Genomic DNA, 19,861 nt, shown 5'->3' with positions numbered 1-19,861 from the left:
TGAACATTCAGCAGTTATTTAACCAACAAACTGAAACGTGAACTGTCCAACGCTATAGGAAGCTCTCCGTGCGGGGGTGGGGGGGGGGGGGGGTGGGGGGGGGGGGGGGTGGGGGGGGGGGGGGGTGGGGGGGGGGGGGGGTGGGGGGGGGGGGGGGTGGGGGGGGGGGGGTTTGAGCTGTTTACTACAACCATAATTTGGATAACTAAAGCAATTGTTCAAACAAATTCAGAAGTCCTTCTAAAGTTTGCTGTGGTAGTTTATCTAAAACAATTTACAAATAACAATAAAATTAGTAATAATCTAAATTTTGAGATACATCCATTCAGATAAAAACAGACAGGCAACTAGACCAGAATTACCTACATTGCAGTACCGTACTTAAATTCGTTACAACCTAGAGTGTTCATGGATTTAGTCCAACAACAAACCTTTCAATGACAAACAAAACTTTTTGGTTCCTCCCACAAAACGATCCATACTACTTTGTTGATTTACTAATCAGCAAAACAATGTTCAAATGATCAATACACACCAGATAAGAGTCAAAAAGTTGGAATGACTAATCTATATTTGAGCAGGGGTTCACTAAAATAGAAATTTCCACTCTTGTGCCATTGCTGGTGATAATGCGAACTGAGTTTGGCTTCTTTCTCTTATCTTTTTTGGCTTCTTTCTCTTATTTTTTTTTCACTTATCTTTTTTTTTTGTTTGGCTTTTTTTGTTGGAAGCTCTGCTAAGAAATTTCTACCCGAGACTCTTGAATTGCTGAAGAAGGCATTTGGAGAAAATGCAAGTCTTCAGCATCATCTCTGAATTTGACATCTGTAAAGTAATCATGATCAACAAGTGGAACAAGGAAGTAAATAAGCCTCGCTCAATCACTGAATCAATTACTACAGGTCAGGTTCTCCATGTTATTCCTATGTTGAACAATAACATATATAAAACTGGCTAATGAAGGACAGGAAGCTTATAAATTGCACTTAGTCCTATAAGAAACTTAGCAGTGCTTCCAGAGTGACAGGATATTCAGGATGGGTAAGATTAGGAAGTAGGTGCCGCCTCATATTGAGATCCATGAGGAAGAATTAGGGCACTAATCTCAAAGTCATGTCTCCCCAGAAGAAGGGGAAGCCAGCTCTGAACCAGCCTCTTCAGTCAAAGCAGGCAGGGGGTGGCACACCTTTGTTGAGGCTAGCAAGAACCTCTGATACTTAGGGGACGAATCCCACCAACTCCAACAGTCATCTCCCGCAGTAGACTAGACCTATCGAATTGCCCTTGCACCCCAGAATCTGAACATTTGAGGTTAGGGATATGCCGCTCTTGGACATCCATAAGGTCGCCTAGATTTAAGTGACACATCGGTTTTTGCTGTGCCCAGTGGTAGGTTCAACTGAAAGGTATAAACCAGCCAGAAGTGATCCATGCTGGGTTTAATGACAAGTTTGTACCTTGAGTATCTTGTCGCCAGGCCTGCAGACCTTGCAGAGACGCTGGACTGCCAGGTTGAACTGCGGTGACGAAGATACCAACCTCGTTACCCCCTGTCAGCCTGATACCCACCGACCCTTCCTTCTGGAACGTTATGAACCTGGGATCTGGCCTGGAACAAATTCAGTTAATTAATATTTAATACGACAATCTCTCACATTTTTAGTGGAAATTTATTCAAACTAGTGGTCCTCTTGAAAGAGGAGAAGACAGAGCTATCATCATGAAAGTATTGGTAGTAAAACTTTTAATAGTTTAAAAAAATATCATTCCCAAAAACAATTTATTTTTTACTTTACATGACAAAAATCTTTCAATTGAATTTTGAGTTTTAGCTCTAGTTCACCTTCCTTTTATTGCAGCGTTTGGTATCTGATGTTGTCAGACATGAATCCAGAAATCTGGAGTCATGTTTATCTGAAGAGATCCAAAGAAATTCGATGACGAAAAAGCTCAAAATGAAACATTTACATCCTTTCGACATCAGAGAGACATATTTTCCTATAAATAGGTGAAGTGGTAGTTTTGATTGTCTTATCAGATACACAATTGATAAGATAATGAGACTACCCTTCACCTATTTATAGATGTCTCTGATGTTAAAATTATGTAAATGTTTTGTTTTGAGCTTCTTCGTCATCGACTTTCTTTGGATCTCTTCAGACGAACATGACTCCAGATTCCAGGAGTCAAGTCTGAGACAGTGTCAGATACCAGACACTGCACACTGCAATAAAAGGAAGGTGAACTGGAGCTAAACTCAAAATTAAATTAATCAACCCTTCCTACCATACCCATGTTATGTGTAAAAATCTGTCAAACGTAAAACTATATCAACTAAACTATAAGTAACTTCTCTTTCGAAAACGATTGTAGTATCTGATAAAATTATTAAAATAATTTTATAACTTTGAATTGGTTTAGGATAATAGTAAAAATCATTTAGAAAAATGATAAGAAAATTAAAGAGGCATTTTAGATGTAAACATTACAACCTCTCTAGTGTATGTATTTTCTTAAAAAATTATGCAAGGATGCCTAAAAATAAATTGAAAAGTGTTTTCTAACATTTTATCATTAACAACTTTGCTGATGAATATCCAATACTCTATATTGGTTCTTATCTCTATATTCCAGTACCTCTTCAATTGAACTGAGTTTTGTGATTCTAAATAACCTAATGATCAAAAGAATTTCTACTATGTTAATGTTGATATAAAACGTACCAGCAGTTGATTTAATATAATCTTAATTTAGATTAAAGTTTAAAAATGATCAGTAAGACATTATGTCTAGAGTCATGTGCGACAATAAGTACCACAAATTTTACAATTGAGTTAGTAATTAAGCAAATATTGCTTATAGGACTAAAGGTTTTGTCTGGTATTGATTTGATGCAAAATATAGTTTTAACGCATTTCTCAAAATTGTTATAAGCTCCAACCGTTGATTATATTTTTTAAACTCCACTTTGGTGATTAAATTCCATCCCCTAACAACTAAAATTATACAGTTATGTAAAACATGTGGTAAACCACAGTGGTTTTACATGCTTTGTGGTTTTTATTATTCACTGATTCTAGCCATTTAAAATTCCTAGTAGCAAGTGTTCCCCTGCCAGTTTTCCAGTAGTCAAATGACCCTAATTTTTTTGTGGTTTTTATTATTTACTGATTCTAGCCATTTAAAATTTCTAGTAGCAAGTGTTTCCCTGCCAGTTTTCCAGTAGTCAAATGACCCTAATTTTTTTGTGGTTTTTATTATTCACTGATTCTAGCCATTTGAAATTCCTAGTAGCAAGTGTTTCCCTGCCAGTTTTCCAGTAGTCGAATGACCCTAATATTTTTTTTGTGGTTTTTATTATTCACTGATTCTAGCCATTTAAAATTCCTAGTAGCAAGTGTTTCCCTGCCAGTTTTCCAGTAGTCAAATGGCCCTAATTTTTTTGTGGTTTTTATTATTCACTGATTCTAGCCATTTAAAATTCCTAGTAGCAAGTGTTTCCCTGCCAGTTTTCCAGTAGTCGAATGACCCTAATATTTTTTTGCGATTTTCAGTCCAGTGAATATTACGCTACAATAGCCTCTCAGTTAAGAACTGAATTTTTAAAAACTTCAACAAGCTCTTCTTTATTTTACCTCATCACATTATATTCTTTTTTTTAACACTTTATCATGTTTGAAAAGATTTTCATATTTTTTTGTAATTAATTTCTAGGTTCATTATTGTTATTTTATTACACCTTTAAACGATCTTAAAAATTTAATGAGCATGAAAATAAAATGACTACTGATGTACATGTAGCACACAGTTGGTCATTATGACCTTTTGTTTTTTGTTGTCTTACTCGAATTAAGTAAATTAATCATACTTAATTATTACCCCAGTAATTATTAAGTTAATTGCCGTGTAATTAACTTTTACACAGAATAATATAAAATTCCAATATTACAGAGAGTAAATGGAAAACATAATGTAAACATAATTACAAGAGAGCTAAAATTTACTTACATGGCTTGTTTGGATCTCTGAAGCAAAGGATCATCATCGTAAAGTTTGTCTACTGCTGCTATAGTAATCTGTAACATAGATTAAACTTGTTGTGATCTATTTGTCTACAAAAAGTCTCTACTCAACCATAGAGAAATAATAAAAATTACTTGATATTTATAAATACACGTTATAACTAATTTTTGTACATTTTCCGTGCTTAAACCCACCAGACTTGGTGTTTGGAATACTTAGTGTACAGTTGGAGGAATTTAGCTGTGCTCATAGGGCCCTAATACTTCCCTTTCAACAAATAAACGCTATCTGTGTGGCGGGTTGCGTTTACGTGCTAGCCGCTGAGATGAAAGCGCAACAATCGCTTTAAACGATTTTAAACTCACGATTTCGATTTGCAGATTAGTATTGACTTACACGTTATTTTCAAAAACACGTTAAACAACACTACAACAACTGAAAAACAAGGATAAGTCCTATTATTGCTATTATTTGGTATTATGTTATTATTTAATTCCACCACAATCAGCATTGTCACAAAACAGACTGATTTTAGCGAGTATGGTGAGTTATTTGGGCCAATACGATTCCTGATTCCTGAAAGGAGGGTTTTACCCATGAGTCACAGGAAATGTTTTCGGGACGCAGCGCATAATGCTACCCCGCCACCCCTCCTGCCTATCACCACACACTCAAGGTCAAGCGCACAGCTAAAGTCCTCAAACTGTACCTGCGAATATTGTTTTATACACTGATACACTATAACTACAAATAAAGATTATAACAAACTCTTAGATGACTATAAGTTGAATATTAATCTTGTATAGAACTGGCTCACTGCCAACAACTTGATTCTAAATAGTGATAAGACAACTACAGTAATATTTAGCTTCAGAGAAGATCCTTATAGGACACAAGAAGATATATTTCCAAAATTTTTAGGTTTGACTTTTAATCCTAATTTAAATTGGTATCAGCAAATAGTAGGGGTTAAAAGTAAACTAAGCAAAAGTGTGTTTGCAATTACACGTTTATGTGGTGAACTGTAGGAGAAAGCTCTTATACAATCTTATTTCGGGCTTTTTCACTGCCATTTAACTTATGGTTTGATTGTTTGGGGCTCTTCTCCTTATGCAAATGAAGTATGATGGCCAAAATAATACATATGTTTATACTGTTTTACAATTTTTCAATGAGTAAAATTCTTTTTCCTATCCTATTTTCCTAAAATGGAACGTTATTTAGCTACAGTCATTTTACATCTTACCATGAAAAGTTTTAAAGACTTAAAGTAATTTAATTATAGATAAAAAAATAAGAAATAAGAAATAAAATTATACAGAAACTAAACAAGATTGAAACTTGTTTGATGAAGTGATGAAAAATTATAATAATCAAGAACATTTACTAAAGTGTTGAAACTATAATGCTGGCTAGCATGCGATAAAAATAAGAAAAACAATGTCAGCTGAGCTTATGGCAGACATGCAAGTAAATGGTTGGTTAATGGTGGAAATACACAGAATTTAACATTACATAGAATAGATACATCAAACATTACCTGGTTACTTACTTGTTTAAACAGTGTACGAAAATAATATATTTTCTGGTAATACTCGAAAATTAAACAGAAACACAAAATCATAATAGATGATTAAATATCTCTTAATTCTTTCCAAGCACATGACAAAATTAGCCACTGGTTATAAAACCACAACTTTTTCCTGGAAGTATGTAGTCACGTGTTAATGAAAACTTGCATTTGTGCAAAGTGTGTAAGGTTTTAATAATTACAGTAAATACACACCATTAAAACTTAAGTGATAAATGTTAGGATGTTATGTTATTACGTGTTTAACACAATGCTGAAAAATAACCACACTCACTTAGGTTGCCCCGAAATACTGAAAGCATGAAACAAAAATAAAATATTAAATAATCATCTTACAAGAGCAATTTGTGATAGTAAACCTTTGTACTTAGGCTACTTTTATCTGTACTTATAGCAAAAAAAAACAACAAAAACAGAAATTTGTATGTGAATTTGATACGAGAAATATAAAACTGGAGGAGTCCTAAAATGTCCTTTCCTGGATGCTGTTTTTATACTTCCAAATTCCAAAATTAAAATTGGGATGACAAAAGATACATGTTGAAAAAACGTCCTTATCGTACTTATTAGATCTTGCTCTTCCTATTGATTCTCGTAAAAAAAGTTAAAGTGTAGATAAATGTTAATTGAATCCTGCCAATACCATTTTGTATAACATCTCAATTTGTTCCATACAACCAGAATTTGTTTAGCAAGCAAGATAAGCACAAAAAACTCAGTTGAATAAATCTCCCCTGAAGGAAACCATTTTGATCAACTCCTTTATAAAAATTCACCCAACATTCAGTGTGTAGAATGTCATCATTCAAATTTTTTGAAAAACATCAGATATTTGTGTTTAGCAATCTCAAAAACATAAGATAAGCCAAATAAAACGATTACACAAGAAATTCCCATTTAAAGGCTCCATTTAACTCGGCTACATTGATTACACATCTGATAATAAATCAACGTTTAATGAGTATCATTTGTGGTCTCTTGTAGACAGGATCTAAAAACTTAGGGTGTACACAATTTCTCACCTTCAGGTCTAGGAGGGGGCGGTCGAGGAGGGTCCGGGGGTTCCTCAGCAGCCAGCCCACTACGGCTGCGACTGTGGGAAGGTGAGGCAGGGCGGTCCAGTTGACTGAGGGACAAGCCCCCGTCCAGCAGCGGTCCTCTCGACCGCCCTCGCGGCACTAGGTTACTCTTGTCTTCCAACACATTCTGACGCGTAGGTGGTTGCACGTACAGGTTCTGTGAGGCGTACGCATTGCCGTTTAAACCCTCCAGGTAGTTTCCTTCTGACATACACGGTCGGGCATTAATTCCACATTTCAACGTAAGTTGAATCATGTTTTTCAAAACAAAGAAGAAAGAGTAGCAAAATAAGTTTTTACTCAGAAACATGAAACCACTTGACAAAGCCTACCTTTGCTCTGCATCGCTGTGGACTCCGTGGGGTACGTTGATCTCGGTGTGTCCCTCCTCACCACAAGGTTCAATTTCTCTTTACTACTCTCGATGAGCTTTCTTGCCTCCTTAAGACTCATTCCTTCTGTGGGGTGATTGTTGATCTTGAGCAGCACATCTCCCTCTTGCAGTGATTGTGTGCCATTGTCCAGCTTGCTGCCCACCTCTCGCACAAAGATTTTGCAACCCAGTACAAGGCCAAAGTCTAAAACAAAAACACTTTGTGAGATTTCGTGTCATGAGCACAATGAAAAGGTCATCTATCATTCTTTAATGGCACATCTAATTTCCTCCCTTCCTCCTCTTACTTCATCTTTATCTCCTCTTTTCTCTCTCTTAGTGGCTGTCTGGCATTCTCCAGCCTACAGACCAATTGTCAATATTTTTTCATTCATTTCAAAAAGATTTCATTTTACAATATTTACAAAATTCACAAGAGATTGATACAAAACAAAAACATCAAACAGTGTAAAACCATCAATCATGAAATATTTACAAATTTGAAAATAATTAAATAATAATATAATCTTTAAACAAACAAAATGTAAACTCAACAATAGAAAAAGAACGTACGACCACAACAAAACTTAATAATTGTGAAATAAATTAGGACATCTAATACGCAAAAGGATGATCCGATGAAGGATACACATCACATAAAACTACCATAGTAAAAGAAAACTCGAAGAAGGATTAAACTGCTACATAAATAATATATTAATAAGAAATCTATACAAAATCTACAAAACAAGTCAGGGATGTGAAGAAAGATTGGGAAATATTACAGAAAGTTACAACTAAATAGTTGTCAGCTAATTTATACTTATTTCATTGTCCATATTACAAACTATTGGTAAAGTCTTCTCTTTGTAAAATCCTGTCTATGCTAATGTTACCAATTGTCAAACAAGTGAGTGAATTGTAAGGACATTAGACTTTTCCCTTGCATTTTCCCTTAAGTTTACTCTAAATAAAAAAGACAAATACAACCAAAACCTCTTGTGTATGACGATGACTCACCATCCTTTTTTCTGGTCTTGGTGAGCTGTAGCCTGAGAGTCTGCGGCTCGGGGCTGGCGGGGAGTACCACCCTCCTGCGGACCACCAAAGCCACAGTGTTCCCGCTGTCCCGCAGCACCTGAACCGCTGTGGCGTACTCCACGTTGTCCAGCGACACACACCGTTGGCACTCATGATGCGGTCATTGACTCTGGAACATACAGTGTAATGATATACTAAAAAATTACGTGTTTTAGTATATAGCCTTTTACGGACGTTTGTAATCATTCAATGATACAATACAATGAAATTAAATTAAAAATTCTTTATTTATACAGGCAAAGTTAGGGCCGCATGGCCCTTTCTTACACTTAACTTGCGACAACGTAAAATTTAAAACATTAATTATTATTATCTTAAAAATAAAAAAATTTAAGAAATAATTACATTTAAACAATGTGGTGAAATTAATATAATATTTTAACATCATAAAATTAAAAATTAATAAATTAATACGTTAACCACTTCTTTAATTCTTAAAACATATGAAATAAAATTATACTGTTAATATATACATAAAACCAAAGTAGTTATTGGTAATGAGTCCTTTAAATTTTATAACACACAATCTCACATTCGCCCCTCTGTCAGTGTCACGCCCTCAGAGGCGTGTAACAGCAATCAGTAATAGAGTGTAAAAGAGAAGTTTCGAGATCTGCAATCTGATCTCTTGCTCATGCAAATGACTGAACTAATGCATGACTACAATCTAGGTTAAACAAAACATACATACGTTTCAGATTGCAGATCCTAAAACATACTGTTTACTGATTATATTGTATCACTGAACGATGGCTAATGTTCCATGGTTAATGTCCTAATGTCCGGGGGATGTCCAGGGAATATCCCGTTTCCTTCACAGCTCATTTAGGTATATTCCCAAAATTGTGCATAGACTTGTAAGATTAAAATGGCAATGTTTTTAATACTTTTATTTACCTTCTTTTCAGCATCCAAAATTTGCATCAGTGATAGAGGGGGGAGAACATGAACGTGCTCTTTCCACCCCCTCCTCCACTATACATACAGAAACTTGAAATAATATCCTGTCGCAGGTAAATTGCTACCAAGTTTTCGTGTGTTGTAGAAGCTTTTCATTACTACTACCAACAAAACGCCACTGCTTGTTCATCAAATCTGTATTTTCTTTTCATCATTGAATTTTTTTTAAATCATTCCCAGTATGGAAATTATTATGAGTGTATGGAAAAAAACGTATAAAAATGGGAAATATTTTTAAATGCTCAAGCAATTAATTTAATTTTGTATTGGATCACTTCACATGGATTGACCCCTTACCAAGGTACACTAACTAGCTTATATCTAATCTGAACGTAATTGAAGTATATTTTACAAGTCTAAAATCCAAAATAAATGTTTTTAAAGGGGAGGCGGTACCCCTATCTTTGTAATGTTAACATAGGTACCATTATCTCAGAAACTAATGGACCAATCAACCTAAATTTTTTTATACAACATATATAGGTATTTAAGCAACTACTGAGTTTTTTTGGTGCTTGTATCTTAAAAAATAAATTTTTTATGATTTTTTTTTCAAAACCCATATTGAAATATCAAACTTGGAATTTAGAATATTTTTTTTTTTAGGTACCTAATTATAATAGGAGGCATCTCAAAAAAACTCAGTAGGTGCCAAAATACCTATATAAATGTGTGTAAAAGTTTCAAGTTGATTGTCCAAGTAGTTTCTGAGAAACGTGTACCTTTGTGTGCAAAAACTGTAAAAAAAGTAAATTGCGGGAAATCGCAAAAAAAAAAACGAATATAATGACCTATTTAGCTATGTTATATAATATTTTTACCTATATATGATATGTAATTGGTTTTTTATAATTAAATGTGATCTTTATATTAATAGAATAGGCTATATATGCTTTTAATATTTAGAATTATCTATATTGGAAAATTTGTATATCAAAAGTAACGCGATGCGGGTTAGGCCTATAGTCATAAACGGAGTGAAAGATAATAACAAAAAAAATTAATTAGGCTATATTATTTCAAACATTTTTGAGTTTAGAATACATTTATAAGAGAAATAACAGAGAAAATTATGAAATAGAACTTATACCCAGCCACAAATAGAGTAAACAATAACAAAATTATAGAAAAAAACATGCAATTTATTTACCGTAGCATTAGTGCATTCCTGGATCATATGCAGGCTCCTCTTCAAAATCCTCCTCAATCCTTCTTTTTAAATTCCTGGTTTGTCTCCTTGCTTGTCTTTGAAAGTCACTTATCGCACAATTTGCTCGTCGCACTCGCTCGTAGTCAAAAACTTTTCATTGCGTCAATTGTCCCTCTTGCAAGGTTCAATGCCTACTGCTCTAAGCATTTTGCATTTTGCTATGTTGCCATCATTAAAAGTAGAAATAGCATCATAAGCACCAAACTCAAGTGTGTTTCAATGTCACAAAATCTTTTTTTTGGCACTCTAGACCAGATGACATTATTGATGCTTTCATTGACATTCTGCGTCTTACCGTGTAAAAACATTTTCGAAGAAGGTCAGGATTTGCTAAAGCCTGAAAGATTGGTTTCAAGGCTAACATTATAGCTGAAGGAATGCTGTTCTTATGAGAATATGGCTCTTTAGTGTGCTTTGCCTTGTTGTATTTACACCATGTATTTTCTCCTGAACGGGCAAAGGCCATGCTGAGGATTGTCGTCCGTCGAAAGTTTATGAAAATATATGGCCCAAACCGCTGCCTTCATGTTCTGTAGGTTATCAGTATTTTTCCTAATAGCATTTCCATAATAGGTTTGCAATTGATCAATTATGCCATCTGTTAGTCTATTCTTTCCACCTAGTTTTGCCGCCATCAGAAAGTGTTACGCCTTTTGAGTCTCTTTTTAGTTTCCTTAGCCTAGACCCCATTCTCTTTTGAATATGGCCTTATACACTCCAGTTTCTGTATTTCCACTTCACCATAAGGTTTACTGTCTGCAATAGTTTTGAAACTATTTTGTATCTCCATCACCTAAATACTCTAAGTACCTAACATTATACTTATTTACTGATCGGTGAAAAATAGCTAAGGCTCCAGCTGACTCCATACCTCCGCTCGAGCCTTGATAATTTGCCGAACAATAGCCTCATGTTGTTGTTTGTCCAAACAATTACAAAATTTAGATAACACTTCTATGTCCATAACTTTTTCCTGTGTCAACACTTGTACAAGTAACAATTCCGTTTAGAGAGCTAAAGCCACGCCGTTGCCAAGTGCCATCAATACCTACTTTTAAGTCGCGTTCGTTCTTACCTAAGGTTTTATTTTCCTCAACAGCCTCATCCACAGCAGTTTTCATGGATTCATCCATTACCTGTTTAGCCTTGTCTTTTAAAAATTTATTATATCGAAACGGTTTTGTTGGAGGTTGCGGAAGATTCATTACGCCACATAACATTTTGCCTGCAGCCATACCTTTCCCGATTAGACCTCAGTCCATACACTAGTCTAATATTTACATCAAATAGAGTCTTTTTTCTAAATTAATATTCCTAGAACTATTAAATTTATGTACATATTTACAATGGCAACAATAAATCTCCATCTCAAAAGCCAGGCCAAAATGTTGAGCAGCACGCACTTGTAAAAACCACTTTTCTTGCAATTTTTACAAAGTGATGAACTAAAAAGTTGATCTGATAAAATTTGCATGTTAATAATTTCATTGTCATAGTTTTTCATCACAATTAAAACATCTCATACTTATCTATGTTTATTTTCTTTGAAGAGCTTGACTGAGATTGTGTTGACATTTCAGGCCTAGGGGTAGACTCATCTTTTGACATCTCATTAGGGTTAGGACTGGCTGGTTTTCTTTTCCTACCACCAACTCCTTTACGGGGTTTTAGCATAACTACTTTTAACACGAGGCATATTTATACATAAACAATCTTGTTAGCAATAATAAATATAAAATTACTAACTAACACTCACTATATCACTTCACAAAGCACCAAAAACACTAAGCAAAACAATAAACAAACAGTATAAAGTCAGTAAGCAGAACTCAAAGCTGATGAAATAGAAGTTAGTTTCAGGCCTGCCAACACAACAAAAGCAAATTATAGCACACAAAAATAAAAGGTCATATGTATAATAGTACATGTGTGAATAAAACGCAAGCGCTGTCACAAATTTCTTCCTGAAAACCATGATGTAAGCATATTTTAAAAACTTTTTTTCTGTAGGTTTACAATTTTCAAATATACATGTATTATATATCATTGTGTGCAGAAAAAGCCGCTTAACATTTTAAAAAAATTAAAAAAAAAATGTGGAAAAAAAATATTTTTTCTGGGGTACCGCCTCCCCTTAACTCAGAAAAGAAAAATAGGGTAGATTAGGAAAGGGAGGAAACAGATATATAAATATCCCAACATGGAACGGAAAGTTTGGTACTGCAGTAGTGGTAACAGTGGCACTGCAGGTACACTCCGTGACCTGGGATATACTACACAATATAGCAGCACTGTCTGGGATCTGTTCACTTTTACTGCCGTCGCCACTTTCCTTTATTGTCCTTCTCTGACAACAACAGCTCCCGGTCCTACATCCATAAATGCTTTATCCTCATCCTGGCGATCCAATTGGCCAGTCTTCCAGGTCTATCGATGTCATTTGTTTCATTTATGTACCTTGTAGTGAACTAAATTTCGTTAAAGTAACTGACTACGGATTATTTTATAGTTTTCGTAATCAAGCGAACAAAATTATACGTTTTTTGTTGAAGAATAAAAATAGGAACGAACCAGAGTATGGCATTATTATTTTCGTAAGGCATCGCCCAACAACTTCCAGTACTTTTTTGGGCATATGTGCTTATTAACAGTTAGATTTTATGGATCAGAAGATTTATTTTACCTTGTGCAACGATAAATAGTCAAATTAATGTTTCGAGTAAAAAACAGATATCACTTATTGAATGAAAAATTAGAGCAGACTCAATAATTATTAATAATACAGAACTTAACAACTGCATTCTAAACTACGTGAAATGAAACTAATGGTGGATTTTTTACTCAGTTTGTGTCTCTAAAAATCATTTTAAGTTTGCTGATTAGAAATTATATTTCGAGACCTATGTGTGTGAAGAAGAAAGAGGGTTAATTTTAGTTGAACTTAATTTTAACAGCTGGTTGGGAAGGACGCACACATAATCATTACACAGCCTAAAAATCCATTAAACCTAGATAAAAACGTTTGGAAAGCCTGACCTGCCTTAGTGTTTTTGATGTTGATAGACGAGTATGGAGAACCCTTATTAGGCTTCTTCGGGTTTTAACTAAATGCTGTTAATCATTTTCTGGTATTTGGTCATGGGAATCCTATTTCGTTGTCCATTAAATGAAAGGATACTAAGGTGCTTCGTAGTTACCTGTGAATAGCACGTTTGTCGTTTACATTAAAGGATAGTTGTGGAAGTTGTGAACTGATAATTGGTAGTTAAGGGAACATAAACTGTAGTCTTACGTAGTATAACGTTCTATCACGGCATATAGAAAGTTTTGCTTCTATGCGTAGTTCCTATTAGAGAAAGTCTAATTTTTTTGCTAAACGAAGCAAAATGAAAGATTCGTGGAATGCTTCTGTTTGTTATATTTTCAGAAGTTTTTAAAATTACGAATGAAGTGAAATTTAATATTTTATTAAATGACGTGAATTTTATTTTCTCTAGCGCATAATGCGTGAAAAAAAACACAAAAAACTGATAATTGTAATATTGTGTCGTTATCGGCAGACTGAAACCGAAAACATCTTTTGTGTTGCTTTAAAACAAGGTTGCCGGCCTGTCTGTTGTTAACGAAATGTCTGAAATTCCTGGAAACGCGTAAGGTTGGGACACACATAACCGCACCGTGCCCGACACGTGAGTCGGCCGATTGTCGGTGCGGACTCGGCTCGGTTACCGTGAGGCCACACAGGTCCGTATGCAGTCCGAGCGCAACAATCTCACTGTTTGTACTAGAACATGTTTCTTTTGAATTCGAAGTGACAGATACTTAAAAAATATTCGGAAGATTAAGTATATTGATAAAATTGTTAATATCATTGTTGTTATTTTTATTAATCGCTGTGGTGAATGAAACATTGTAATGCTACAGTAAAGCTTTGTACAATCAGCTAGTATGTAAAATTTGTAAATATTATTATCTTGGTTATATATTTTTTATCCCTAGAATTCTTGTTCATTGTGTTTCATTGCAATGAATTTCGGCCAAATACACTATAAACAGTATATTTAGTGTTTTTTTGTATTAAACCCAAGAGCTATAGTGTGATGCCAGAGAGTTTGCCATGTTGCAAGCCCTTTTATAATAATTTGTAAAACATAGTAAATATTTGTAAAATATATACTGGAGAACTTACAAAAAAAACAGATTTTGCAAAATGTTTTTCTTTTATAGCTCCGAGGACAAATAATTTATTGCCAGAATTAGTCAAAAATATTAGAAACATAAATATATTTTCTAAAAAAATTAGAGTATGGTTGATTGGTCAAAATGATATTGAGTATATGTTTAAGATAATAAATTAGTGTATGGTTAGTCTTGTCTGCTAAGTTATAATAATGTTTAAAGTTAGAGCATTATAAAATAATTATTTATAATATAATATTTAATGTTACATGTGTAAAGCAAAAATATGCTTTTTAATTATGAAAAATGTTTATAGATTTTTCATAATTCGAATTTAGTTGTTTAAAATCACTTAATGTACAACATGGTTTTCAAATTTGTTGTAATAAGAAAATACGCACATTAAGATAATATGACTAGTTTACTCTAAGGTAAGAAAATGTAATACTTTTATCAATAAATATGATTTTGTACGCGAACACAGGATGTAGAGTTAGTAGGCTATACTAAATAATTCACTAAAATAGAACGTGTAGACTACTTAAATAGTTTTAAAAAGAAGAACGCAACAATAAACAACATATGATGCCGCTCGTAGACCGCACCGTGCCCGTCAAAATTCAAACTAAACATATCGGTGACGGTGCGGGCACGGTGCGGCCACGACGGTCTGGTGTCGGTGCGGACATGTGTGGACTTGCAGGTTGAAAACTGCGCTGCAATTCTTTCACCGTGTGACGGCCAGCATACGGCCGACTGACGTGTCGGGCGCGGTGCGGTTATGTGTGTCCCAACCTTTAACGGTGCTCAGTCGGCGTAAGAATTCCGACTTTGTTTATAGAGACCGGCGCAGAGTACACACATTTATGTTTGTTTGGAGTAAATATGAAACACACGGATCTAGTTCAATGTTTTATTGGAATTCCTTGAATGAACTCAGTTGTCTGGGCGATGTTACGTGAATCTTGTAATTTTATTGTTGCACCTACATTGGTTCTAAACAATATGGTTTCATCGCTTACAAAAATATTACAACACAATTCTGTAACATTTTAAATAAAGTATAAATTATTTAAAAATATTAAATGCTAATAGAGAATACACTATCCGTTATACCCTTAATATTCCTATTCTAATCATGATCACAACACGTTTTAAAATTGTTATTTCAAACTTATTGTTATTTATGTACGTTAATTATTTATTCTGTAAATTAATATATTTTTCTACGAAGTTTAGCTGCAAAAATAATATTATTCTTACTTTTGGTGTGCAATTTATCGATTATATTACAAAATTAGAAAAGTAGATAAGTTATAAATTGTATCTGTTTTAATATTAATCGCAAAAGTTCGAAGAACAATGGTAGATAATTTGGTATGAAAAGACATATAGAAACTAAATGATTTCATTCTATATATGCAATTGAAGAAAAAGGTCTAAAAGTCTGAAAACGCTTCGTTTAGCGATTTAGGACACGAATTTCAAACCGTACCATGGACTGTAATCGTCCAAAAATTCTTTGGGCATTTTTAAAGCGGGAAATATAGTTCTTTAAGATGTGCTTCTGAAAAGAGAATAAAATAGACAATAGACAAACCGTGTTCTGAAATTTTCAAGAAATTGCCTAAAATTGAAAGTAAACAAAATTTTTTTCAATTGGGGTACAACAATTTTGTTATTTTACGAATAAACAGATAACACCCTTAAATGATACCTTGTAGAAAATTTAATTTGTAATAATATTATACAGAATGTCCCGTAACTGTCTGGACAAAGGTTATCACATTATTGTTGCTTAGGTCAAGACAAACATATTTCATAGAGTTTCTCAGAAAATAGCCAACAATACAAACTGAATAAATTGCATCTCTTAATTTGGCAAATGTCTTGTCACAGTAAATCGACGATAAATAAGCTATTTATTATTCGATTTAAATAATTTAGGTGTCATTAGATTTGTGATAACATTCTCTAAAACCTGCTATTCTTGTAATTCTTGGGAAAAATTGCAGGTTCTCAAGATATTCAAAGTTCAAGAGTTTTAGTAGCCGCCATTTTGAAAATATTAAAGATAATTTCATTATATATTTTTCAGTAACTGGATTTGTTATCATAAACGTTTGAACCAAATTTGGCATAGTTTAATTCATTAGTTTTTAAGATATTAATTTTTTATAAAACATATTCACACAGACGGCTGGGAAACTAAGCATCGAAGACCCTTGTTCATATGGTGAAATATATTTGTCTTGACTTGAGCAATAACGTGATATACCTTTGTCCAGTGAGTTACGGAACACCCTGTATTCGTATGCAGAAGGAAATAAATGCTAAATTATATTAAGTTTAACTTAGAAATCCGCAAAATCAAATTTCCTGAACACCAGTACATACAACATAGTAAATGACACTGAAGATGTGTGTGCCATAATCGATATGTAGCCCTAATAAACAGTTTCATTTATACATTCCCCACTATATTTCATGAAAACCTACAAAACTAAGTTTTTGAATAATAAGAGAGCATGCCATTATATGGAAGCATACGTTTATCTGTTGAAAGGCTCTAAATAGTCAACAGTCCACTCGTGGTTGCATGATTCTAATTATGTTATTATTGATTTGGAACTGATTAACGTGGTGGTATCACTTTAATTTTCGGACCAATACAAAATTGAACATAATTGTGTTGGAGGAGGCTGCAAACATTCTAATGCCGACTGTCAAATTTTACGAGAGGATTTATCAGATGTGTTGATACAAGAGTAAGGGTTGTACAGAACAGTGATATAGGAGGAGTAAGCAGATGTTGATACAAGAGTAAGGGTTGTACAGAACAGTGATAGAGGAGGAGTAAGCAGATGTTGATGCAAGAGTAAGGGTTGTACAGAACAGTGATAGAGGAGGAGTAAGCAGATGTTGATGCAAGAGTAAGGATTGTACAGAACAGTGATAGAGGAGGAGTAAGGAGATTTGTTGATGCAAGAGTAAGAGTTGTACAGAACAGTGATAGAGGAGGAGTAAGCAGATGTTGATGCAAGAGTAAGGGTTGTACAGAACAGTGATAGAGGAGGAGTAAGGAGATTTGTTGATACAAGAGTAAGAGTGTTGTACAGAACAGTGATATAGGAGTAAGCAGATGTGTTGATACAAGAGTAAGGGTTGTACAGAACAGTGATATATGTGGAGTAAGCAGATGTGTTGATGCAAGAGTAAGGGTTGTACAGAACAGTGATATAGGTGGAGTAAGCAGGTGTTGATGCAAGAGTAAGGGTTGTACAAAACAGTGATAGAGAAGGAGTAAGCAGATGTGTTGATACAAGAGTAAGGGTTGTACAGAACAGTGATATAGGAGGAGTAAGCAGATGTTGATACAAGAGTAAGGGTTGTACAGAACAGTGATAGAGGAGGAGTAAGAAGATTTGTTGATACAAGAGTAAGAGTGTTGTACAGAACAGTGATATAGGAGGAGTAAGCAGATGTGTTGATACAAGAGTAAGGGTTGTACAGAACAGTGATATAGGTGAAGTAAGCAGATGTTGATACAAGAGTAAGGGTTGTACAGAACAGTGATAGAGGAGGAGTAAGCAGATGTTGATACAAGAGTAAGGGTTGTACAGAACAGTGATATAGGTGGAGTAAGCAGGTGTTGATACAAGAGTAAGGGTTGTACAAAACAGTGATAGAGAAGGAGTAAGCAGATGTGTTGATACAAGAGTAAGGGTTGTACAGAACAGTGATATAGGAGGAGTAAGCAGATGTGTTGATACAAGAGTAAGGATTGTACAGAACAGTGATATAGGAGGAGTAAGCAGATGTTGATGCAATAGTAAGGGTTGTATAGAACAGTGATACATATGAGGAGTAAGCAGATGTGTTGATACAAGAGTAAGGGTTGTACAGAACAGTGATATAGGAGGAGTAAGCAGATGTGTTGATACAAGAGTAAGGGTTGTACAGAACAGTGATATAGGAGGAGTAAGCAATCAATCTGACAAGAGCCCTCTCATGTGCGTGGTGGCGCGCGGGGCTTCTTGTCACAGGCAGTCCGGATTATAAACGATCCTACGTGACTTCCACATAACGTTCTCAGTCCCTCACGCACGTAAACTGGTGTGCTTCAAGTCACTGACAACACAAGTAAGAAATTATCAGTTAGGTCTTGGCCGTTGATTAATAAAGTTCTCCTCTAATAGGTAACAGTAGGAGTTTCTTTACCGTCTGTGCCATCATGTTCTCGCAAGAAGCATGATATAAAGGGTAACAGTAATGTCAATAAAGAAGCATATATAAATTATACGGACTTTTACATACATTGCCTAAGAACATTAGATAATCGTCAGGATTACAAATTGTGACGTAAAGTAAAGATGTCTTATTTTGCCAGGCGAAGTAAAAAAAGACGGACAAGAAAGCGAAGTTTTTTTGACGTCCAAGATTTAACATGTATAGCGAACTACAGTCGTCTTCATATCTCTAGCAAGGTGTTACTGATTGTATTGTATCACTGAACGATGACAAATGTCCGGAAATATCCTGTTTCCTTGACAATTCTTCCATCGTCAAAAAAAAAAAAACTTAAAACAAAGAATCTCAAGAAAATTCCTCTAAAACATAGTACAATTCGACTATAGCTTTATCACGTCACTTCCGGTACGTAAGAAGAGTTTCAAGTATGGCCATTGGAATTAGCGTACAGCTTTGTAGCTAATAGAAACAAATTGTCTTAGTTGGTGTGGTTGATCAGCCAACGGCGTGAAGACAATTTTAAGTTTCACGAACAGTACTTTTCGAGCTGTTGAAACATTTTCATGCGACAAACGTTGTCATTTTGAATCTAATGGCCACTTAGTAAGATCGTATTAGTGGGACAGTGATATGGACCGTGCGACTACTACTACTTGACCTCCGAATAAAATCAGGAGTCCGATAGATCACGTGACTGTAACCCAGTGGTAACCTACTTGATTAAAATTCTTGTGCGAACAAAATAGTTTTTGGTACAATATGACTAATGCATGCACCACTTTATGCCTTAGGATACCATAGCGCTTGAGCATACGTGTGCAACAAGTTCTATGGTCTAGAGCGACAAGGACTGTTTCTTCAATCACACACCGAGCGTTCTCACTTTTCTATTTTAAATAGGCTACAGCTCATTTATCAATGAGCGCCGTGGGAATTGGGAATAGTGGTTATTCAACAATACGACGTTATGTATTTCAAGGAAGAGAGATCTTTACACGTGAATATATCTTGATTTTTATGAGAAATATGGTACCGCTCTTCAAAGACATTTTTGTGCCATGACAACTGACCAAGAAATTCATTCCTATGAGACC

General features: G+C 34.7%; 1 protein-coding gene across 1 annotated transcript in view; it reads right to left on the bottom strand.

Annotated features, from left to right (window-relative positions):
• Positions 1 to 1,476: 1,476 nt before the first annotated feature.
• LOC124355218 (tight junction protein ZO-1-like) overlaps positions 1,477 to 19,861 on the bottom strand; it is a 30,792-nt gene continuing 12,407 nt past the window's right edge. Inside the window, exons 4-9 of the mRNA XM_046806247.1 lie at positions 8,087 to 8,255; positions 7,026 to 7,271; positions 6,637 to 6,894; positions 5,889 to 5,906; positions 4,009 to 4,076; positions 1,477 to 1,609 (exon numbers count right to left, since the gene is read on the bottom strand). Of these exons, the coding sequence (XP_046662203.1) occupies positions 4,042 to 4,076; positions 5,889 to 5,906; positions 6,637 to 6,894; positions 7,026 to 7,271; positions 8,087 to 8,255 (726 nt within the window). The 3' untranslated portion in view covers positions 1,477 to 1,609; positions 4,009 to 4,041. The remainder of the gene's footprint in view (positions 1,610 to 4,008; positions 4,077 to 5,888; positions 5,907 to 6,636; positions 6,895 to 7,025; positions 7,272 to 8,086; positions 8,256 to 19,861) is intronic.

The sequence above is a fragment of the Homalodisca vitripennis genome, chromosome 1 (genome assembly GCF_021130785.1).
Source record: "Homalodisca vitripennis isolate AUS2020 chromosome 1, UT_GWSS_2.1, whole genome shotgun sequence".
Classification (NCBI taxonomy): Eukaryota; Metazoa; Arthropoda; class Insecta; order Hemiptera; family Cicadellidae; genus Homalodisca; species Homalodisca vitripennis.
Note: the sequence above shows the minus strand (reverse complement) of the source record. Positions and strands in the feature narration are given on the sequence as shown.